We start from the raw sequence: 24783 nt of genomic DNA, 5'->3' as shown, positions 1-24783 counted from the left end.
GTCCTATTCAGCCACTTGTTAACAACCATCATTTTTCAGACACGTGAACTCTTCAAAAATCCCCAGTGGGGTCACTGCTGATGTATTTAATGTCGTAGAACAAAAGGTTATCCGTCTCTTAAATGTGTGTCAACCCCAGACCTTATTTGCAGCTGTTTTCCAAAATCCTATGGAGAAATTGCATTGCTTTTTTGTCGAAGGAACTGATGTGCTAAAATGCTAACTTACTTGCGGGTTTTAGGACGCGTCACTGCACCACTCTATACAGGCTTAAAGCCAAAAATAGTAATACAAATAATTTAAAAAATGTAACTTACCACCACTTAACAATAATTCACACGTAATAGACATATTTAACAGATGCAATATAATGTGCTAATAAGCACATATTTTAACCTTCTCTTCCTCTCCATATATAGGTTTTCGCCTCTTGGCTCACAGCATTCTTGGTGTACAGACTTGATATTGCAACAATTCTAGATTGCAAGTAAAAAAAGTGTATTTCCAAAAAAGGATCTCTTTAAAATAGTGTTATTACGGTCTGTTCTTACCAAAAGTTTTGCTTTAGAAGACAAGGAAATTTGCTCCCTCTGTCCATCCGGGTAGCGGAGCATCAACCTGCTTTGGGACCTACGTGAAAGAAAAACACAGGGTGGTTAATATCTTTCAAACATCCTCACTCTTTCACTGTTATAAGAACAGTTTGATGTTTTCAACATGTTGTCTTACCATTGTCGTCAGGACAGTCCACGTCACAGGTTTCGGTGGGGTTGCTTTTGGAAGGTCCAGCGCTCTCTGCGGCCGGGGAACAGTGGTTTCCTCCAGAGTCTGCGTCAGGCTGAGGATGACGAGGAGCTGAAGGCTCCAGGTGATTCTTTTTACTCTCCTCCTTCTTGTGATTGTGGTTGTTTTCTTTGTTTGTAGACTTTCTATGGGAAGAGGTGGAACTATCGGGATGTAGACGTTGCTGGGCCGCAGAGGCCGGAGGAAGCGAGGCGTGTTTGCTGGTAAAACTTTTTTCTTCATGGGGCGCTGGCAGCTCGCTGTCTGAACCGTCGACAGAGATGGGACCCTCGCTGTCAGAGAAAGGCTCTGCGTCCGATTCCTCCTCGGATCTGGGGGAATCAGGGGCTTCGTGGCATCCGCGGACTCGTAGTGCGTCTCCTGTAGGGAGGCTCGGATCGCTGCCTCCAGCTGACTGTCTTCACTGGCATCTATCAGACTCTCCTGGAACAGAAAACAGAGTATGCAGCTGTAGAAAACAAGTAAAAGAGCCGAGTCATAAAACTAAAAACTGTGGTCAAGCCTATTGACCTGATGCACTTTTGGCCATACATGGTGGCATGGGCCAAAACTGATAATGAAACAATCTTTTGGGACCATAAGAAGATGAACAAATTGCAAATAGATATGTATATATATGTTTATATTTAGCCGTTTATTGGTTTATGTTTATACTTTATTCCACCTTTTAAATATGTTAATGCCTGAGCACACTGGTATGGGCTCAGAACAGTCTCATAATACACACATGCACACAGAAGGATTCACACTTGTGTTTTTCAATGCACACACAAATGTGTTCCGTTTCATATACATGTAAATACAATCCAAATACAGAAAAAAGTTTTACATGTATTTTTGATCCTCACATATTTGTTTTCCGTTTAAAACCTCTGAACCTGCAAACACAAACCGCTTTCTGTGCATGGATCGCTGTGCATTTGTGTGTGGGTTTTTTGAGACTCCCCTGACGCTCACCCGATTCGTACTTGTAATTGTTTCTATCTATAGCCAATCAGATGTCTCCTCAATTCTAAGCCAATCACATGACCGCGGCCCCACGAGGGTAGATTTCTTGCGTTCATGACGTAGTAATTCATGTACGCATTTTGCGCAGTCCGGAGCTGACAGGTCCATGGAGCCTGCCTGCAGGCGCTAATCTCAGGACACCTCCACTCTCAGTACATTGCCACTTTCCGAACAGAAAATGCACGCAAATACAAGCCTTTATATTATTAAGGTACAGCGCCACTTTCCGAACCATTGATGAATGCTTGTGTGTACACAAAAATGGCAGGCAAAACCGTTTTAAATGTGTGTTTCCTGTATGGCGAATACAGCTGCTTTATTTATGTCTGTATGAAGTTGTTGTGAGTGTGGAGGGAGCAGCTACAGGTTAGCTTAGCCTAATCGATCAGTGCACTACGAAGCCAGTGCGAGACAGTGAACTGTCAACGGGGGGGGGGGGGGGGGGCGGGGGCGCCGGTCATTATCGGCCGATATTCACTCTAAATAGTTTGATCGGTGCTCTCTATAAAGGCCGATCAGGAGAGCTGGATCTGATCGATATGGACATAACCGCGAGTGAAGTATAACCGGACGCGAGAGAGAGATCAGATCAGCTGCTGAGTCTGACGGAGACACGCAGCTCTGCATGATCACCTGATGCTCCGCCCTCTGTTTAGCGAGCTGACCGGACAGCGCAAAATGCGTATATGAAGTGTCATGAACGCAAGAAGTCATACCCTCGTGGGGGCGCGCTCATGTGATTGGCTTAGACTGGAGGACATATCTGATTGGCTATAGATGAGAGAAATTACAAGTACGAATCGGGTGGGCGTCAGGGGAGTCTCAAAAAACCCACACACGAATGCACAGCGGTCCATGCACAGAAAGCGGTTTGTGTTTGCAGGCTCAGAGGATTTAAACGGCAAACAAATATGTGAGGATCAAAAATACATGTAAAACTTTTTTCTGTGTTTGGATTTTATTATTATATTAAAATTATGTTTTATTATGTATATGAAACGGAACACATTTGTGTGTGCATTGAAAAACACAAGTGTGAATCCTTCTGTGTGCATGTGTGTATTATGAGACTGTTCTGAGCCCATACACTGCTGCTGTATCAAAATTATTTCCAATTTAGGGATCAATAAAGTTTCTATCGATCAAATTCGGAGAAAATATGATGAGTAATACGATAACTTTTCATGCAGATAGAAGAGTGTACTACATTTACGGAACATGTTATTTTTTGCTTTTTGCATGTAATTTCTCCCTTAGGAGAAGGAACCGAAAACAATGAAGGTCTTTCCCAATGTATAATAACTCACATCCCAGATAATAGCTCTACATTTGATAGTAATTGTGAGTTCTTATGTTTCTAGAAAGTCCCAGAGAGAGAGAAGGCAGCTCTTATTATATCAGAGAGGAGAAACAGAGGCGACACATGAGATGAGACCCACCGAGCGCGCCCGTTTGGCTGGGGGGGGCTGACAGGAGGGCCCGTCGAGCTGCCCGTGCTCTGCCAGGAAGCCCGACGTCTGCTCCAGAAACGACGCCACGTCCAGCTGGTTCCACTCTACCATTTTCTGACCTGAAGTGAATGTGTTTTGAAAGCATAGGTCAATAATAAAATCAGTTATAAAGCATTTAGTCAGCAGAAGGCGGTGTGTTAGGCTGTATTGATTTAAAGTACTTGTCAGATATGAACAGCGGGGGCGAGACGTCTGCTCACTCTACTGATTGAACTGTTATATTGTAACACAGACGACAATGCAGAGCATTTATCTTCATTATTTATTTAATGAGAAAGCCATTGTTGTTGTGCATTGATCTCATCACTTAATCATTCAAGGATCTCTTTCTCAGTCATGTGCCTTTATTAAAGGATATTGTTCTTATGCTGTTGTGTTGTCTCCTCAATAGGGCTGGATCCGATAGTTTGAAAATGAATTTAGAAATCACTATTTTAAACTCTGTGAAGTTTTATTTTTATTTTGTATGTTTATTCATTGTGATTAAACCTTGTAATTCTGCACAGCTGCAAATATAAACCAGGCTACACTCATATTATTAGTGTCATACAAATTGTAGAAATAAAATGACTGACTCCAGAAGTCAAAATTAGTTTTAAAGTATTTATCTAACCAAAATGTTCTGCTTCACTCCATATTTGTAGGTGTAAACACTTTCCGCTGGGGCTGAAAAAAACATTATTCTGTGGTTGTTTTTTAAATTAAATAAAAAAGACCTTCAGTACAGCCCTTAATGTGTGTTTGCAAAAGAGATACATTTTCTTCTCCTCAAAAAACCGCAGCCAAATGGTGTCGTTGAAAACAAGCATCAACTTCCCAGGAACACTCACCTGTGCGGGGGTCCAGGATGGAAATATAGGGAAACTTGTTCAGCTTATAGAACTGGATATATCTTTGTCCCTCTTCACTATCATGATATACCTGTAGTGAGAGAAAATGCACAAAACAATACATGAACACCACAACAGATAAGATACTTCATTTTGTGACAGATATGTGAATATTAGGATATCAAGAATGTTCCAAGGTAATTGCCAGGCTTTCTCTAGAAGTGCTTACTACAACATCACTGGGTATTAAAAAGCGTTTGCTGTTGAAGCACAGCTTCACATACCGTTTGTGTTGCTGTACTGTCGACAGTCTCAACTTTGGTATCCCTGACTTAATTCATTTCTCATATGAATAATCATGTTCAACTCTTCCTTCCACTCAAATGAGTTTAGCAGAAGGACCCTTGCAAAGACCTCAACACAAAGTTTTCAGGGACATGAAAGCATCACACAGACAACATGTGGCTCTGTGATTTGAAACTACACACCTGCCAGAATATGAAATGCTCTCTGATGATTGTCTTCACTGCATCGTTACTCCAAACGTCTCTGTTCAGGCATTGGCAGGCAAAGTCCTGAACATTTTGAATGTTGATCATGAGCCACTTGTTCTCTAGCTGTCCACAGTCCTTCGCCTGCAAGCACAAAAAACACACATTGATCAGTCAACTAGTGAGCAATGTGATTGCTACATTTGGCAAGACAAAGACAGATAACTATATAAGTTAATTTGTTTCTCTTTATAGTCCAGAAATCATAACTATCGACAGGTGGATTACGATCACATGTCTGGTGGTTAAGCAGGTTTTAATTTGTTACTTTATAAAAGCTGATTTCACAAATATTGCAAATTTGAAAACATGGAAAAGACTGTCAACGTAAGTGGCTGGAATCAGAATCAACCCTCAATGATGAATGGATGGAAATACAAAAGGAAATATAAATTACAGAAAGGTTCACTTTTTTCTGTCAAAGTCGAAAATATTTTTTTGTCTGGTTTTGTATAAAGTGGACCGAGAACTGAATGGGATTAATGTTAATTATCACATCTAACAGTTCGCTCTTCACTAGTTTAGTACTTTAAAAACTTCTTATATTAAATTTGAAAAAAATGTAAACCCAGTGTTATAAAACAAACCCTCTCGAACAGTCAGGCTGTCAAACATTCTGCAAATGATTCTCAAATGTAAGTTTTCACAATGCTATGCGCGCTTCTACTCGCATAAATACCAATGCTAAATGATGACTGTAAATTAATTTATATCATGAACACAAATAAAAACACATTCTGCGTACAGCTGCCCTTGCAGGCACGGCAGACCTGGTTTCCCACCTGTGATCTGCACAGTCAGAGAGCACATCTGATGTTTCACAGAAAGTTCACACAAACTGAATAAAGAAGTGTATTTAAAATGTCAGGTGAGTGACTCCTCACCGTCTCAAAGCTGCCTTTGTGCATGAGCTCAATTGGAGGACGGAAAAGGTCTGCCAGGGTGCTCAGTTTCTTATCCACTGTGCCACCGTTACGCAGCTCCTGTTCCTGCCGAACTGGGAAAGAACAAAAATACATTAGAGGAGGTATAGACAATTATAAAAGTTTGAACAAAGAGAAAATGTGACATATTATCTTATTGGTTGTTACTTCAGCAAGAATCCAATGTTACCACATTCACTTACAACTCTTTAAGTTTGCTAAAAGCTTGAAATGACTTACTTGTTTCTGTTTGGAAGTCTCGGAAACCATCAAATATAGATCGAGCAGGTCTTCTTCGCTTTGGCACTGCAGATATTACAGACACATCATAAGTCACATTTGGCCAGAAACAGCTATGTAGTTTGACATATGTATGCATTAGGTCAAATAAAGTATAATACCTCCAAACAATGGTTCAGGTTCAACTAATATGTCCTGCTTCTGGGGAATAGGTGCTCGTACTTCACTGAAACAAAAAGGGAAAATAAACAGTATTATTCTAAGGAACAAAGAAATCTAAAGCAAAACATTTGGTATATATCAAGTTATAAACAAAGTCTTAGTTTGTTATATCACCCAACAGTAACACAAATCACAGCAGTCTACCAAACCCAAAATCTCCTCCCAGCTCACGGTTAACAACATATTTCAACAAGGAGAGAATTTATAAAGCACTATGAAAATAACCAGGGACTGTATTCTGGGATACTACGAAAATGGCAAGAAACAATTTTTTACTTTTATCCAACAAGTGTGTGAAGAAGAATCCCAGCTTACTCTGAAGGGGGGGCTCTGCTGCTTGAAGCCACTGAGCTGGAGCTGGTGCTGGGCTCCTCCGCAATGGCGCCTCCGTCCAGAAACATGGTCACTGCCATCTCCAGGTTGTTGTTGCATGCTTCCAACATGTGTTGTCCTACACTCTCTGTTGCTCCTAAAGCAGAGACGGACATAGGGTTACTGATTTAAAAAAAAAACATTATGACTAACACTGTAATGATACATGTGTGTGAAAACTCACACTCTCCATGCGAGTCATGGAACAAATTATACAGGACAGAAGACTGTAGATCATCAGTAGAATATCTCATTGAAATAATCTATATGGACTTTATTGATGTTGGCATGTTGTCGCTTGTTTCCAAAACCACATCAATAAAATACTGCTTACTTTATAAAATTGGAACAGTTTAAAAAAAAATGTTTTGCCCTTAAGAGGGCGCGTGGATTCAATTATTTTTACTAAAAGATGCTGATGTATTGGCCCATATTTGTTTTTACTATAAGCTACGATATTTGTTTCAGATTCAATAATTTGCATTAAGGAATCGTGATTAAAATTCGTTGGATATAGACAACAGTTAGTTGTATAGTAATCGATTCAAAGTACCATGGTATTTAAAGTACCATGATTATAGTATGCATGTTTTAACCAGTTTACTATATTTCATAAAACTACTCTACTCTTTTGCATTCATTCATTAAGACAAATGCAAACGTGCAAAAAACTGAGCCAGCTTTTTAAACACGTTGTTAATGTGAAAATCATGGTTTTTATCGATTCTGTGAACATTACGTCCTTTTTCAGCGTAAATACAAATTCAAGCTTTTCAACTATGGGGTCTTGTGAAATTAAACAACATTAGAACTTGATAAAGACATAACAACAAATCTGCAAGTTGATCAAAACACTGTACCACAATGAATGAAAGGCAACCCACTGCCTGAAAGGTTACAAAAATATGCATCCGGTCTTAACAAAAGCTATGGTAATCTTTAGGAAATAGCAGGCAGTGATATAGCTCAAGTGGGGCTACATGCATTGTAGGCTACCAATAGGCTACAAAAACACCAGAACTGTACTTAAATGTATCCAGATCATGATTCGACACAATGAAAATAACAAAGTAAGTATTTGCATGTGAGAAAACACTAGATCCGAGGTTAACTTTAGACTTTTTGTAAGTGAACAGCACCGTCGTTAGGCTCCACTCATCTCTCCGTGTGTACTGCGCATGTCCGTTTCACTTTCCAAGTGTAGCAGCACCAACCCCCGAACTGAGTCCCCTCTCTTTCCCGATTAATAACTTAAATCTAAAACACTGTCCATCCGGTCAAAGCACACATAAACTACTGAGGAAATGTGAACGAGTAATCGGATATGGACATATGAGCTTAAACGAGTGTGGTTCGCATCACAGTGAGATGAAGAGTACACAACGTGAAGCCTGGCTGGGGATGAAGAAGGGAAATGTTGCACAGGCGACGTCCATTCCACATTATCACACAACATGCAGTAAAGAAGAACAGAACATCAGCTCTATGCTAGCGAAATAGTGTCTGTAAAAAACACCACAAAGAAAAAAAGATATCTTGTAAGTGGCCATGGGAGATATTATTAAAATCGGGTGGTTTTATGCTTCCTTTTCTGCGTGTTTCGCTTGAGTTTAGCAGGTAACTGGCTGTGCTTTTTCCTCTCTGCACAGCATTGACAGCGCAGGGGCCATGGCAACACTTAACGGCCGTTTTCTTCTCTCCGCACTCATTTCCTGGTTCTTTGGGCAAAGGGGCTTTGCCTGTTAGATAACCAAAACCTTCTTGATAGATCAAACGTAAAATAAAATGTTATTTTTACCTGTTATTGCTGTGAATTGTTGTATTAACCCATTCACCCCCGGAGCTGAGGTGTTTCCGAGCGCCGCCATCTTACCGCCACAAACAACAACATAAATGTGGCGCATGCGCGACGCCGTCCTTTTCCCCTGCCTGGCGCGGCCCGGCGCGAGGCCGAAACGTCACTATAGGATTGTGCTGCATTGTGGGTTTTGTAGTTAGTTAGGGTTGGATTTGTATGCAAATAATCAGTAAGACGTGTTACTAACTTACTATAGAACATTTGCTAAATTATTTATTAAGAAATGTGATTATATTACCTACATTTTCTGATAATATATGGTTTTATATTTATACGGCACTGTTTGCTCAAGGTTTCAAGATGTTGTTGGAATTACAAGACAGACATTGAGACAGGCTTTCTCTCAGAGAGCCCATATAGATAAGAATAGTTTTAGAGGGAAAGATGAGGGCTTTCATCATTCAGTTTACTAAAACAAATTAAAAAGTACTCATCATGCAAAATGCCCGATTCCAGAGTAATCTTTGAATAGGGATTATAATTATTAATAGATTAATTTACATTACATTGCATTTAGCTGACCTTTTTATCCAAAGCGACTGACAATAAGTACATTTGACCAGGAAGATACAACCTTGAAGAAAACAGAATCATATAAGTACATCAGGTTTCATAGAGCCAAACATTTCAAGTGCTACTCAACTGGCTTTAGATAAGCCACCCCTTTATTAGTATATAAGTGCTTTGTTAGTAATTCTATCGCTCGAAGTGGAGTCGAAAGAGATCAGTTTTCAGTCTGCACCGGAAGATGTGTAAGCTTTCTGCTGTCCTGATTTCAATGGGGAGCTCATTTCACCATTTTGGAGCCAGGATAGCAAACCCACGTGTTTTTGCTGATGGGAACTTGGGTCCCCCTCGCAGTGCGGGTTCAGCGAGCTGTTTGGCCGATGCAGAGCGGAGTGCACGTGCTGGGGTGTACGGTTTAACCATGTCCTGGATGTAGGAAGGGCCAGATCCATTTGCAGCATGGTACGCAAGTACCAGTGTCTTGAAGTGGATTCTAGCAGTTACTAGAAGCCAGTGAAGGGAGCGGAGAGCGGCGTGGTGTGGGAGAATTTTGGAAGGTTGAAGACCAGACGAGCCGCTGCATTCTGGATGAGCTGCAGAGGTCGGATGGCACATGCAGGTAGACCAGCCAGGAGGGAGTTGCAGTAGTCTAGGCGTGAGATGACGAGAGCCTGGACCAGAACCTGCGCTGATTTCTGGATCAGCTGGGGACGTATCCTCCTGATGTTGTAAAGCGTGTATCTGCAGCAGCGGGTTGTAGCAGCAATGAAGGACAGTTTGTTATCTAGGATCACACCCAGATTCCTTGCAGTCTGAGTCGGGGAAACAACAGAGGGGCCGATGTTGATTGTTAGGTCAAGAGTGGGACAATCTTTTCCCGGAAGGAAAAGCAGTTCAGTCTTGTCAAGGTTGAGCTTGAGGTGATGAGCAGACATCCACCGAGAGATGTCTGATAGACAAGCAGAGATGCGTGCGACGACTTGGGTCTCTGAGCGGAGAAAGGAAAGAATTAGTTGGGTGTCGTCAGCGTAGCAGTGGTATGAAAAACCATGCGGGCTAATGACAGATCCGAGCGAGTTTGTGTACAAGGAGAAGAGGAGGGGACCAAGAACAGAGCCCTGAGGGACCCCTGTAGTTAATTGACAAGGGTCGGACTCGGACCCTCTCCAAGTTACCCTGGAGTTGCGGTCTTTGAGGTATGAGGTGAGGAGGGAAAATGCAGAGCCTGAAACTCCAAGTTCTTGGAGAGTGCGAAGGAGGATCTGATGGTTCACCGTGTCGAATGCAGCAGACAGGTCCAGAAGGATGATGGACTAAACGCATAATTGAGATACGACTAAGATATGAGTATAAATATTCAAGTAAAGTAAAAAATACCTCATATTGTATGCCTACTAAGTAACTTTTCACTACTAATTTCAAATCCATAAATCTAAATGTGCTGGTCTGGCACCTTAATTGAAGTTGCACAGAACAAAAAGGCCAAGAAGACTTTCAATAATTTTGAAATCACGTTTGTACTCCTTTGTTGTTAATGCAATTACTACAACATGCTAGAAGGTCTTCAAAGATAAAAATCAAATAAAAAGCCTCCCAAATCAAAACAGCATATCACTTTCAGTAGTGTCATTTTATTATTTGCATAATACATTCATTTTGAAAACAGCGTTAACCAAGTCCAGAACCTGAAGACTCAGTTCTGACTACAATCAGCTAAAAGTAAATCGAATAATTGGTCATTCGGAGACCAGTCAAGGTCAAGTTATCTTAATTACTTAAACTCAAGCCAGCCTGCAGTGCAAAAACAAGAAAGAAAAATAGCATTTTGGTTTACAAAAGGAAAGTTATGATGGCACTGAATTTTTACACGTGTGGGCGAACTATATTTACAAACAGACAGTGACATTCACAATCCAACAGGCCAATTGTGAATACATTATAATTAATCTGAATATAATATAACATAACATTACATTCATATTAGTAATGGCCTTCAGTTTAGTCTTAGATCATAAATATCCTAAAGTTGATTAAATGATTTTGGTTATTATCTTCGATCCCTTTAAAAGAGAAGGAGATGCAATAATAACCCTGTTGTTGTTATGGTCAGTAGCTGATGTTACACATAATTTTTTTCCGTTAAGAATTGTGTGTCTGACTGACCTTTTAGTCCCGTGGTGGAAAACCATTTTTATATCTTTGATTGTAACCCAACAGTAAATCTAGTGCACTCTGCTTTTAAACACTGGGGACAAAATAGGTTTGAGTTTTTGTTCAAAGTTTTCATCCTACTGTTTGATTAGTCTTTTGGCAACATAAATATACAAGATTATCTATTTTTTATTAAAATAGACCAAATGTGAAACTTGAACGTGTCACTGTAATGTCTATACACATCTTAACATTTTAAATAAAATGTTAATAAAAAAAAGGAATTTATCTTACATTGGTTAACCCTTATTTAAGACCATCCCTGCTGTTAGTAAGTAACTTCACTTTTTTTTTTACTTTTGTCATTTCAAAATAATTTCATGAACGATGTATTTCTAGAGAGAACCAAAGCTATAATCAGTGATGTATTCAAGGTGTATAAGAAAAAAGAAGAAAACAATTAATTGGGGGCTGATGTACCACTGATTACAGAACCATCATCATGGACACATTTCATTATCTTTACATTCTCATGAAGTTTTTGTATGCAGAGGTCACTCTTATTAATCAGATGAATGGCTGTAAAATATCTGGACAATGACAAGGCATAGACAAGGTTGCTGGACATCAAGATTTGCCCCTCATTAGTAATGATAGCAGTTTATTTTGAAATGATTCATCAGTTGCAGACAGACACAAGGCTGCATTGTGTCATTGTAGGTTTCTTCATTTTAGTTATTTTTGTGGTTGTAACGTTCAGTTACTTGTTCAGAAAAGCTTGAAGCTTAAATAAAGCCAAAAGATAAGATAAGCAGTATTCGGAGGATTAAAATGTGTGAATCTTATTTTACTATTGAATTTCCCTTTAATGTTTAGTTCTTCTTTATTTACTGTGTACCTTAACCTTCAACACAATTACTCAACAGTAAGAATGCCCTCCTTTCCTCTTAAATGATAGCAGTGCAACCTCAAAAATGTGATTTATCAAACATAACTGAAACTATACAAAAACTGATATATTATTTCCTGATGGGCCCTGAAAGATTGAGGAAAAATGTCTCCATACTCTCTCCTACATGCAAAACTACAAAAGTAAAATGAAAAAAGTAAAAATTATGAAATGGACATAGGTTAAAATCCTTTTCACAGTTCATATCCAGCTTAATAAATAAATAAGCTTTTACACAATAGCATAGATCAAGGTGTGAGTGAGTGCATACATGCATACATGTATGTTGCGTGAGCCGTGGGGGATGGTGAATGCTGGAATGTGTGTCTCTGTACGAAGTAACGATATGATTCTGTGAGGCCAGCGTGTTTCAAAATGAAGTTTGTTTTGTGGGACGGGAAGGCAGGGGGGTGAGGGGAAAACACTGTGAATCAGAAGGTGAATTACACTGCAGTTTAGAAGCGGATGAAGGTAGCGTCGATCTGGCGGACACTGGGCAGCGCCAGCATGATCTTCCGCCGGTACTGTGGGTCCTTCTGTACAGGGTTTCTCTCAAGGTAGACCGTCTCCAGAGACTTGGCATTCTTCAACTCATCGAGATCTGACCAGTTATCGATCTGATTATCGTTCATCTGGGGAGGGATTGAAAGACAATAACATAATTAGTTTTGTCTTGCAAAGATAGATCAAACACAAATATTAAGCACTCTTGTAACATACAGTGTGGAGGATGTGGAGACAATAACTTTATAAACTGCCTAGTAACACTTTTAACACATTATTACATAGTTGCAAGCGGAGATAAGTGTTTGTTAATATATTTCTTTTAAAAACTATAACTACGCTTGTGGGGAATACATAAAATACATTCTAGTTTAACTATGCACACTATCCGTACCCAGAACTCCTGCAGGTCTGTCAGATGGTTGATGTTTTCAATTTTCTTGACTCGGTTGGCAGCGATGTCCAAGGTTGTAAGCTTTTTCTGTGAGGGGAAACAAACAGTGTTTAAACGTACATAGACAACTTTGCAGCACAGTTAGCTAACTGCATGATGGACTGATTTTGCATTGAGTACTTTAGAAATAGGCTGTTGATGTCTCACATTATTTTCCAATCCCTCGATGACCTCAATGCCATTGTGGCTCAGATAGAGCTCTCTCAGGTTGAGCAGATTCTGTAGGCCCTCAATTTTAGTAATCCGGTTACTCTGAACAAAAAAAGTACACAAAATTATTAATCAATGTTACTTAGATACTCCATTATTGTAAAAGGACTGACACATGTTTTTAAACAACTTGTGAATCACCTGAATGCTTAAAACTGTCAGGTTGTGCAAACCATCCAGATTCTGAAGGGTAGCTATTTTGTTGGTGCCAAGAAACAAACTCTGCAGTGATGAAAGTGTATCCAGGTTCTCTAAGATCTGTAAAGACACACAATGAAAGAGAAACACAACCACATTAAAGTGACACAAATAAATGCAACATCCTTATTTGAAAAGTATGTAAGCAATTTGCGTTTTTATGTGAGTAATATCGATTTTACATGTCACTGCCCAACAGTCTTACCCGGATGCGATTGGAGCCCAGCTCCAGCATGTCCAGGCCTGTGAGGTGGTCCAGGTTGGCAATGCTGCCAATTTTGTTGTGAAGCAGAAAAAGTTTCTTCAGCTGAGTTAGCTGCTCTAAACCCTCCACCTTCCTCAACATATTGAAGGAGACGTCAAGCTGACTGTGGACAGTCAAAGAAGTATGAACATTAGAAATAATATGCACCTGAGATGAGTGTTATTCAATGTCAGATGCACAAAAATGCAACTCAGGAAATGTCCATTAGGTAAAAATGTGTGTAAAGATTATGATTTGCCATTCTGGATCAAATCTCTATTATAAGCATGAAAAATAGACGTAGTTTACTTCAGACTTACTCAATCTCTGTAAGGTTTTGCAGGTTCTCCAGTTTGCGGATCTGATTGTCGTAGAGATCTAGTTCCCGCAGAGACCTCAAACTGTCGAGGTTTTCTATCTTTTTAATAAGATTCTGTCTTAAGGAGAGTGTCTGTAGAAAGAGATAGAAGGAAAGAAAGCCATTAACAGACACATTAAATAACTGTATTTAATACAAATCCATCAAATGATTAAAAAATAAAGAAAAACATGTGGTTAGAACAAAATCCTGTCTGGTTTATATAGAAAGGAACATTGAATTAATTACTCCAGATCTGCATACAATGCTGCTACCAATACTTCAACTCACACAGTGGCAATAAATACTAGTAACTTACTTTACACTTCTGTAGGACCTCCAAACCTTCAATATTCCCAATACGACAATGAACAAGATCAACATCCTAGAAAGAAAGCAGACAGATTAGGGTGACATGACATACTGTTGTGTAAAAAGTAGTAATAGTAGTGTTTTCACTCAAGCTCTACAAATAAAATCTAGAAAAACAGTAGCATTGTTTCTAGACCCTCTTCTAACCTCTTCCTCTGGGTCCAAGGTTATGGTGTCCATGTCAACAGGAGACTCTTCTTTACCTTTATTGAGAGCAAGAATAAAGCACATTAACTCCTATGAGCACAGGGTTTTAAAGAGTCAAATTCAAGCACTTTCACATACTGTAAACCAAAAATCCATACTCATTACAAAGAAAGTGTTACTATAGATTCAACTTGGGAAACAAAGTACCGTATTCCAAATTCCTTTAAATCCACAGAAGACAATACATATTTTCAGATTCTTTTTGTTGACATCGGTGATTGTATAAATCAAACACTACATTATGTTGAAATTCAAATATCAAATTCAAGCATAATGCAAACCTCGGAAATATAACGGTTGATATTAAGTGTTTTCCAAATCTTTCAAGACTTTTTACTAACCCTGTGACCATTACATCAAGCACGATATAGTCACACAAGTCTGCTTGAGAAGAATTATTATAGTTATGTAATGCTGTCATCAGATAGACTGATGAATACTCTGTGTCACATAATTGATTGCATTAGTTTAAAGCTGACTTGTGTCTCCTTTGCTGGATGTGTGATGCTTTACCTGTGGTTGCAGGCTGATTGGGGTCCACGTTGCCATTGATACTCTTCCTCTTGGTCTCATCATCACCAGACTCTTCAGACTCGCCCTTTCTGTCCACTGCGGTCAGCAGACAAGGAGACACATAGCTCGATTACCCCATACAGATGCAAAGTTGTTTTATCAGTGACACATTTAGCTGACGCACGTGTAATGTAATGCCAAGACAAGGCCCAGCTCCAACTCGCCCACTGAGGACTCGAGGGAAGCTATGTAAAAACATCAAGCCATTCTCTGACTGTAGAAGAACATGCTTTTAAACCAGATCAAGTCTCTGTAACAATGCAAACATGCGTGCCAGACCACGAGGACACTTATCACGTATTAACACCATTGGATAATAACTACTGCTGTGGATTTGATCCTAGTTGTATTTTCAATCTTACAAGTTAAGAAACGAACTCACAAGTCGAAGTTAGCTTACTCAAGTTAACACACAGGGGTAACACTGCTAACCAGGTTAGCTAGCTGGGTAGCTGATGGAGCACAATAGGCAGTTTTACCAGCCAACATTGTTAACAATGTTTAGGCAGATAATCTGCGTTAAACATAACATCCCGTTTCAGTGGACCATAAGGCATGGCAAAGCAGCTATGCAACTATAATTAGATAATGACTAGCTGGACAGTGTGGGTAACAACGTCAGCTAACGAGGATTGTTGTTAGCATGTTAGCTAGCCAGCCAATGATGAAGGTGTATTTATTAACAATAAATAAAAAATCTCCCGATTTGCTCCTATAAAAACCGGTACCTTTGTCTTAATGAATGTATGTTCATCCAGGTTATACGATCATAATACGGCTGTATTTTTTATAAATGTACTCACCTTCCATCTCTTGAAGCTCTCCAACAGACCGGGAAGCCATGTTTCCTGTAAACAGTCCTGACAACCGGTAAACCAATCAGGAGAAGGCTCATTCTGCGACCAGACACCAGGGGGCAATGTTGCCACACACTGAAATCATTAGAGCAGGGGTCTCCAACACGTCGATCGCGAGCTACCGGTAGCTCGCAAGCTCTCAATAAGTAGCTCGCCAAGCAAATCCAACATATAAAAAATACACACAACAAAAAAAGAAATGTAATTAAAAGAATCTACCCTATGCATAAACGAAACCTCAATCATAGCGAGTTCCATCTACTTACTACAACTTTATATCTATCTAACACCCCTCCTCCCCCCACCCCCACCCCCACCCCCACAATGAATATCGACCAATCACGTTCTTGCTTGATTTGCGGGCCCAGCGTTGCAGTCGGGAAGAAAAGCAATGTGGAGCGGCAGCTCACCGCTTCATAAGGAGTTTAACCGTGATTTTCCTTCTGGCAGAATCTACACAACACATCAGCCCCATTGAACACAGCCTAGTCATGCCAGCCTATAGAGCACATGAGGGGCAGAGTTTTACTCTGTGTGTGTTGCAACTTGCATATATATTTATTGCACTTGACGCACACACACGCATGGCGTAATTTCCACTGGGGACAGGGGGGACATGTCCCCCCCACTCTTCAAAATCCCGTTTGTGTCCCCCCACTTTACAAATATGTTTATTCTTTTTTTTTACCGCAAGCCGTCATCGCCCAAAGGGGCACACAGCCTCTGTGAGTGAGCGAGACAGAGGGAGAGAGAGAGCTAGAGAGAGCACACATTTATCTATTTAATATAGATGTACAAAATAAAGTAAGAAATCATTCCAATGTGTACTATAAGACAGTAAAAAAAAAAAGTTTAAAATTATGTGATTAGTAAAATATGCATAAAGAAATAAAGAATGCTAACTTACATAAGATAAAAATAAACAAGTTTAAATGATTTGTTATTGGTTGTGATCATATTCTTTACATGTTACTTGTTATATGTTTTTATCCAAAGCGACTTACATACTCAATACTGTGGACAATCCCCACAGGAGCAATTTGGGGTGAAGTGTCTGGCCCGGGGACACAACCACATGCTGACTGCAGCGGGGTTTTAACCTGTGCTCCCCTGATCCGAACACCAACGCACTACTCCACTGCGCCACACGCCTCCCTGTGTGTTCTAAAGATGTTTGGATTATTGAAAAGTATACAGCTCCCTTTCATATGAGCTTTGAGAGCTGTATCCATAAATTCATGTTGTGCTCAAAGATTGATGCATTTAACTTCAACTTTAAAAAACAAAAATCTTCCCAGGGGTGCATGCCCCCAAATAAAGCAGGTTAAAATAATTAAATTGCATACATTTTCTTTTAGTAAACACTGAAAACGGGTCCCACAGACCCAAACAGCACACAAAGGTTAAAGGTAAGCATATAATAATGTTAAAATGTGCTAAATATATACACTGCAAAAAACAAAAAAAGAGGAGTAAAAGTAGCTCACGACTTGTTTTATTTTTTGAAAGTAGCTCTCATCCTAAAAAAGGTTGGAGACCCCTGCATTAGAGATTTCTCAATACTCAAATTTCCCAAACTCGACTCCTCGGTCCTCCGGTATTGAACCGGAAATGAATTTCAGCACGCCATTTTGAAGGACATCTCATTTCAATAAATGCACTTCGAGGACCGAGCATCGAGCATCGAGGAGGCTCTCTGGAGGAGCTCTAACCGAGGAGACACTAGAGGTTTCTGAACACTCAAATTTCCCCTCCTCGACTCCTCTGGCCCTTTCTCATTTCTCCAACTCCCCTCCTCGACTCCTATCCTCGATACTTAGTCCCGCCCACAGGAGATGCGAGCCGAGGAGCCGAGGAGGGGAACCGAGGAGAGAGGAGGGGAAGCAGCAGGCGGTTAGAGAAATGAGAACTCCTCTCCTCTGCGCGGTCATATTAAAGCGACGTCCGTTAATTATGACGTGTCAACAGCTGCATCAGCTGTGAGTGTTTTGTTAGAGCGCTGTATTTTTGTAATCTCTGTTAGATCAGCTGAACATTGTTCCCCCACATATTTACTTTTAATTCCATTTGCAACAAGTATGACACAAATGTATGAGTATTTTCGACACATACTAGCATCTCTTCGGCATTGGGCAGCACTAAAACATTATTATAAAAAGTACCCTACACATAAAGGGAGACATATAGGCTACATGAGATTTATGTATGTTTCATATATTCACACATGCACACATACAAACACAAAAAAAACAATGACTGTCTATACACTATACTATAGGCTATGTTAACCTTTTTAAACTAGTAGGCTAAATGACATGATAAATCATCAACTCACACCTCTTTCACAAAACACCTGCAACGAATTTCTAATCCAAGTAATTAACGAATCATGAGAGACCTGACAGGCTATATAAGGTCCAGGCACACTTGTGATTTAAATCTCAACAACGAAAAACATATTCAGTGACCACATGAAACAAATTGAGTCATGAAACCCGCTGTAGCATGAGCCTTACGGCAGTGGCAAAAACAGGAATCAGGAGAGACGCCGATCCCAGCACTGGAATGCGAGAATGCGCAAAGCCATCCTGCTTCATCTTGAGGTATTTGAGTGTTCGATTACAATAGTTTTAAATAGTTGTAAAATAGCTGGCTTTTTTCATTGGAATACAGCAATGGATTAATTTGTTATGACAGAATATGTATGTGCAGTTTAGTTTGATGGATAAAGGTATTGACCTGTACATTTTATTCTTCCTGCAGGTTCAACAACCACACTCATACAAAAGTTTGAACAGCAGTGTCCCGGTGCTGGAGCTTCAGATATGGTGCCTGCTGAAGGACTTCAGGATGAGCCGAGACTCCCTGGAGGCCTTAACCGCGTTAACACCGGAGTACTTTTCCCACTTTAGTTCCGATATACTTCCGAAATGTCGCGTTCACACCAAAAAGAGCCGGAACTAAAATTCGTTCATGAGAACCTTTTTACCCCCTTTCCCGTCATGAGAGCAGGGACTCTCATGCGGCTCTCTTGTGAGAAAAGAGCTATATTTCTGATTGGCTGGGCGGATTCCAAACCACGCCCCGTAAAACTAAAAAAAAATGTTGTGAAGCCACCATTTTATTAGCATTAGCCCAGCGCAGAAACACAGAGAGACTAACTTATGGCAACACAAAATAAAACATGGGAGCGGTGGAGATGAGGAGGTGTCGGCGTTCTGGCGATTTACTCGGAAGGCTTCAGTAGAAGCTGCTGGGAGTCCCAGCAGCTTCTACTGAAGCCAGTCCCCAACAACCGGGGACTTCCGGCCGGGGATTTTGGGCGGCAGTATATGCCGTGAAGTTATTTGCGGCCTAACAGTAAACCCGAAGAAGTGACGTCAGCGGCTTCATTTGCCTAATCCACCCCCAGGGACTTATTCCGTTGTGAACGCGATCTGTACTTAGTTCATCAGAACTAAAGAGTTCTGATGAACTAAGTTCTCATGAACCTTTGTGGGAAAAGTACTGCGGTGTGAATGCGCCTCTTGATGCGGTGTGCAGAGCTGCCAACATACACGATTTTGGCGTAGCAGATACGATTTCCAGGCCCTAATTACGCCGCTACGCTTGACTTGAATATCCTACGCATTACCTAACAAATCGAAAAATGAATCGGTGAGCTGGCAGCCTCGTGCATGTGTTGACATCCAACCAGCACTAAAGCTCACATATAAGCCGTTTTATGATTCGTCCCTTGCGTTGGCAAAGAGCCAATAGGATCGGCTGTACTTCTTTTTTGTAATGCCCTCACTACTGTTACCAGGATGCTATGCTGTTTTGGCTCCCGCTGTTGATGAAGAATTCTATTCATGTAGACCAGTGCCGTGCGGTGAGGTTCGTAGCTGGCTTTCAGAGTCAGATAGGCCTATGTGAAAAATATGTGAAGTCAATAGAGTATATTAAAACATACCCGTACTTTTCGGACTATAAGCCGCGCCTTTTTTCCCATTTTTCGACGCTGCGGCTTATATAACGGTGCGGCTAATCTATGGATTTTTAAAGCTAACGGCCACCGCCTTTAACTCTATGGGCTCTATGGCCGGTCCGCGGACCCCCACCTTTAAGCGGCGGGTTCCAGCAGGAAAAGCTGGAGGTCGGAAAAGAGTGAGACAGGTAGCGCGCAAAAGTAAAAGTGGAACCGAGAGTGGTACGAGAGACAGAACGAGAGCAAGACAGACAGACATTACGAGAGCGAGACAGTTTGTCCCCGTACCACTGGTTGAAAACCGCTGCTCTAGATCACTGCCGGTACGTGCTCTGGGAGCGCACCGTTTAAGTTTGAAAGTTGAAAAGTTTGTGTGTCTGAAACACTATGTGATACAGTACAGTTTACACAGCACAGTACATGTTCTGTAGCTACTATTGCAATAAATGCTAACACTTTTATTAATCCTGTGAGGGAATTGCACATGTTATAGCAGCAGGGTGATAGGAAAAGGAATAGGGAACTATATATACACATACAATTTACAGTAAAATAGAAATAGTTGAATACAAAAGATAAATAGAAATAAGTAAAGTAAAAATGAAATAAGGGGGCATTCTGGGGGCTTCGGCGGACCTCGGACCCCCCGCCGGAAAAAAAATTGCCTTCCTCCGCTCGGCATGCTACTACTTTCTATAACACAATGTTGGCAGCTCTGGGTGTGAATGCGCCTCTTGATGCGGTGTCTGGTTCAATCTAATGGTGACACATGGTGACAGTGAAGTAACGTTGGGACAGTTCAAGGCGAAGTTGAGGAACTTCGAGGCCTCAGAAGATTCAGCCCCAGCCTCAGACGAGACGAGCGAGAGGGTGCTGAGGGTCCAAGCAGCAACAAAGAAAAAGCCCGCCAAACGATTCATCCCCAATGGCGACGGAGAACACGTCGGCGCATGTTGGCGATGCGGAGAGAAAGGCCATCGAAAAGATGACTGCAGAAAGAAAGTCTGGTGTAGCTTTTGTAAAAGCAAGGGGCACACAGAATAAGCGTGCACAATGAAGGACCGCGGTGATGCCGCTCGGTGCGCGAGCATGCCAGGTGGTACTGGAGAAGCTGCGAGAGGAGATGACTACACCCTCAAAGTGCAAGCTGAAGGGACCAGCCTACAGAGACAGCAGACCCACAGAAAATGATTGATCGTGGACACAGGAGCGTCGTCTCACATCATCAACGATAAGAAGAAATTCAAGATTTTTGACAGCACCTTCAAGCCGGAGAGACACAGCATGGAATTGGCAGACGGGAGGCGCACCTTCGGGGTGGTGCACGGCAGAGGAGAAGCAGAGATGTGTCTGATAGACAGTCAGGGACGACGGTGTAAAGTGACTCTGAAGAACGCACTATACATCCCATCGTACCCCCAATAACTTTTTTCCGTGAAGTCTGCTACAGCTAACGGAGCCAAGGTGTTCTTCGACGAAGGTAAAGATGCTCTGATGTTACCGGATGGTACCAGGTTTGACATTTATGTATGTAAGAAAATGTACTATTTGCAAACAGAGTGTGATGTCGAAGATAAGTGTCATGTCAGCCATGATATCCAAACGTGGCATGAGATTATGGATCACTGTAATTACGAGGATGTTTTAAAGCTGCAGGATGTAACTGTAGGTGTGCATATTAAGGGTACAAAGCGCAAGCCTGATAAAGATTGTACAGTATGCATAGAGGGAAAGTTTACCCAAACGAGAAACCGAGATCCGACCGATAAAGCAAACACACCACTGCAGTTGGTGAACACTGATCTAGCTGGTCCAGTTAATAACGAGTCCATAAATGGCTTCAAGTATATGCACTCATTCAGGGCCGGCCCTAGACTTTTGGGGGCCCTAAGTAAGATTTTGTTTGGGGGCCCCCCTCACTCTAGCGCGTTCTCACTACACACAACACGGAACCAACTTTTGTCTTATGATGTTAGTATGAGCACACATATTGTACAAATAAGCATGTAAACACTAAAGTGGGACCTGAGAAGAGCAGCACAGTCTTTAAATTGACTACAAATAACTACCTAGGCTATAACTAATGACTATATAAAATCAGTGAACATAAATATAGAAACTCCTCAGTCCTCAGTGACATATGTTTTGTTGTTGTGGCTCTGAGTCTGTACTCCAGCACATTAGATTTGAAATGAAACAAGGACTATGAGGTTAAAGTGCATACTGTGACCAAGTATTAAATATGACTACTTTGTTGAAGTGTATGTTAATTTGTCCAATATTACATTTGATCCCCCATTTTAGGGGATCAAAAGTACTCTGACAAATGAACATAAACTTGAATAAAGTAGTCATATCAGATAGCACTGATGAACTGACAGTACAGAATAAAAAGACAGACAAAGTGACCATCACTGTTCAAAGATAGATATTTTTAATAAAAAACACTAAATAGAATATATAAATAGATCCAAAAATACCTTTTAAAGGATTAAATAATATGTGCAAAACAAACTGCTTAACAATGAAATGAAATGTAAAAAAACAAATGCAAATGTTCCTCTCGTACGTACAGTCAGAATTGTTCTCTTCTTGCTTTCCTGGAGGCAAAGTCATTGATGACCTGATCATAGGAGATCTGGCTGCCAATCTGGTGGTTTATGCTGATTATTGCCATTCCACTCAGGCGATCCTGGGCCATGGAGGACCTCAAGTATGTTTTTATCAGTTTGAGCTTCGAGAAGCATCTCTCTGCGGACGCCACTGTCACTGGAAGCAGGGCTCTCGACTAACTTTTTTCACTATCCTCCCGGGACCATCCCGAAATACAATCTAACCCGTCCCGAAATTAATGTGGACCGTCCCGAAATTTAAAATATGAGTTTTTCTACATTATCATTAGCTAGAATCATTCAAAGTGAGCTTTAACATAAATAAAACATCATACAAATCATTAGATCAGGGGTGGGGAACCTTTTTCCTCTCAAGGGCCATTTCAATGTTTTAAACATCCTCCGAGGGCCGTACAAATTATTGACCTCTGCTTAAAAATACTAAAATCACAGCCCATTCATTTCGCCTTTCTTTCATGCCGTGCAAAGAAAAAGCAACCTCTGAATCCAGATATCTCACCATGACTCGTGCATGCATTCACGTGCACGGTTGTGGCATGACCACCAAAACAGAAAGATATTGGACACAAGATATGTGCAAATGTATTTCGTTTCCTATCCATGTTGACATGATTTAAGTGGGGGGGAGACCTAACCTCCTCTAGGGGGGCCCTCACCTCCCCGGGAAGATTTTTTTTTTAAATGTTGACGTTAAAAGCATCAATCTGGTGCACTTTGAGAGCAACATTAGGAGATCTATGGATACATCTCTCAACATCCATATGAAACAGAACTGGAAGCAGATGTATTTTTCTTTATAGATATTTTACAAATAACTCTCCTTTCAAACTGTATTCTTGTTTATTAATAACAACTTTTATTCACTGTCATATAGTATTTTATACCTGTTTACTTTATTCTCTTGTTTTTTAGAACTATAATGATCATATAAAGATGTGCCTTTACCTCACTGGTTGGAGAAAAAGCTTCTTATATTCGTTAGCATAGCTAGCTAACCAGATGCTAATAACAACAAAGTTATTGACTGTATGATCAGTATGACAGATGAACAGATCGCCACTGGGCTTACAACTGAAGACACAGCCACGCAGAAACTGCGGCATGTCTACGGCTCCTTATGGGCACTGCACTTTTTGGAAGTGCCGAAGCGACGTTCTGGTGCTCCCCTGCCATGCTCCCCTGTCAGACGAGACATATACCACGTGACGACACGTTAGGCTCGTGTTGTGTTCAAGGACCCTGACCTTGGCCAGGAAAAACAGGCACTTGCCTGTTTAATTTTTTTGCGGTCTAGATCTCTTTAATTTTTTTCTTTTTTGCGTGTGTTTATAAATTGCCTCGAGGGCCGTAGCAAATGGTCTCGCGGGCCGTATACGGCCCGGGGGCCAGAGGTCCCCCCCCCCCCCTGCATTAGATGATAATTCATCAACCTTTTTATTTGAGTAAATCAGTCAATCACATAAACAAAGGCCAAATATATTTAAACAAACACACAAACGAGAAAATTACTCTAATATTGAATCCAAGCAAGTCCCATCCAATTAACAAAAAAATCCAACACTCTGTCCTGAAGACAGAACCCAGAGTAACCACTAACCAGGATGACAGTCTGTAACACAGTCAGGAGACCTTCACAAACTGCCCCGCCCCCTCGCACACAGACGGGAGAGAGATCTCGTCTGGATTAGAAAGCTCGAAAATACATCATAGACGCATGTTGTAGTCTTATTGCATATTAGAAACGGAGTTGGCGAAACTAAAACTGCCATATAATGTTTATGTAGCAATAATACATATGATATCAGTGTTTCCCCTAGGATGGAGTCTTAGCAGCGGTGCTAAGGCACGCGGGCCCAGCAAAATGTGAGCGCGGCGCGCATGGACATTTTAAGTGTGTGCGCGTGCGAAGTGCTTCCCGCCATTATGTTTCTATTTGTCTGCCAGCACTAGAAAGACACATACATCATTAAAGGCTTCAAATGTATTCAGTATTGTATGAACACAATTGGTGGTTGGACATCACATCCTCTAGGGGGGTCCGGGGGTATGCCCCCCCGGGAAGATTTGTTTTTACATTTTAATATAAAATGCTTCAATCTGGTGCACTTTGAGCACACAATGACTAGAGACTAGATCTAACTCTAAACACCCATATGAAAAAGATCGTTTTACATTTTAATAATCAAATAATTGAACATACCAATAAACTACCATAGCCAATAACACATATGTAACTTATTTTATTTTTGTTGTTCATTTACATCACTTTCATCAGACAAT

At 40.8% G+C, this 24783-nt stretch overlaps 3 protein-coding genes across 4 annotated transcripts in view; 1 reads left to right on the top strand and 2 right to left on the bottom strand.

Annotated features, from left to right (window-relative positions):
- Positions 1–697: 697 nt before the first annotated feature.
- On the bottom strand, positions 698–8414 carry ubxn7 (UBX domain protein 7). The gene is given in 10 exon segments (XM_079650049.1): positions 698–1137; positions 1140–1227; positions 3252–3382; positions 4154–4244; positions 4642–4788; positions 5589–5701; positions 5868–5933; positions 6029–6093; positions 6405–6558; positions 8260–8414. Coding segments are annotated over 10 exon segments (1386 nt in total). The 5' UTR covers positions 8366–8414; the 3' UTR covers positions 698–712.
- A 3180-nt stretch (positions 8415–11594) lies between these two features.
- On the bottom strand, positions 11595–17587 carry ppp1r7 (protein phosphatase 1, regulatory (inhibitor) subunit 7). The gene is made up of 11 exons (XM_079648910.1): positions 17455–17587; positions 15850–15993; positions 14987–15082; positions 14414–14469; positions 14214–14279; positions 13857–13987; positions 13498–13660; positions 13236–13352; positions 13032–13136; positions 12825–12911; positions 11595–12558 (listed from the first exon to the last, which is right to left on the bottom strand). The coding sequence occupies exons 2-11, from the start codon at positions 15887–15889 to the stop codon at positions 12382–12384; spliced, it is 1038 nt and encodes a 345-aa protein (XP_079505036.1). The 5' UTR covers positions 15890–15993; positions 17455–17587; the 3' UTR covers positions 11595–12381.
- Positions 17588–17836: 249 nt separating this feature from the next.
- LOC307018598 (uncharacterized protein) overlaps positions 17837–24783 on the top strand; it is a 32118-nt gene continuing 25171 nt past the window's right edge. The window contains exon 1 of one of the 2 annotated variants that reach the window (XR_013802459.1): positions 17837–21350. Coding sequence is in view for 1 of the 2 variants with exons in the window: in XM_079648912.1 (XP_079505038.1) it covers positions 21365–21397 (33 nt within the window). In the remaining variant the exon portion in view is untranslated. Of the gene's footprint in view, positions 21398–24783 lie in introns of both variants that reach the window. The other variant, XM_079648912.1, reaches the window with a different exon arrangement.

Source organism: Notothenia rossii (genome assembly GCF_949606895.1).
Source record: "Notothenia rossii genome assembly, chromosome: 9".
Lineage (NCBI taxonomy): Eukaryota > Metazoa > Chordata > Actinopteri > Perciformes > Nototheniidae > Notothenia > Notothenia rossii.
Note: the sequence above shows the minus strand (reverse complement) of the source record. Positions and strands in the feature narration are given on the sequence as shown.

Coding starts and splice junctions, on each gene's coding strand:
- ppp1r7 (XM_079648910.1), bottom strand. CDS start 15,889: ATGGCTTCCCGGTCTGTTGGAGAGCTTCAAGAGATGGAAG. Junction 13,988..14,213: donor AGGTCCTACAGAAGTGTAAA/GTAAGTTACTAG, acceptor CTCTTTCTACAG/ACACTCTCCTTAAGACAGAA. Junction 13,353..13,497: donor TGGGCTCCAATCGCATCCGG/GTAAGACTGTTG, acceptor GTGTCTTTACAG/ATCTTAGAGAACCTGGATAC.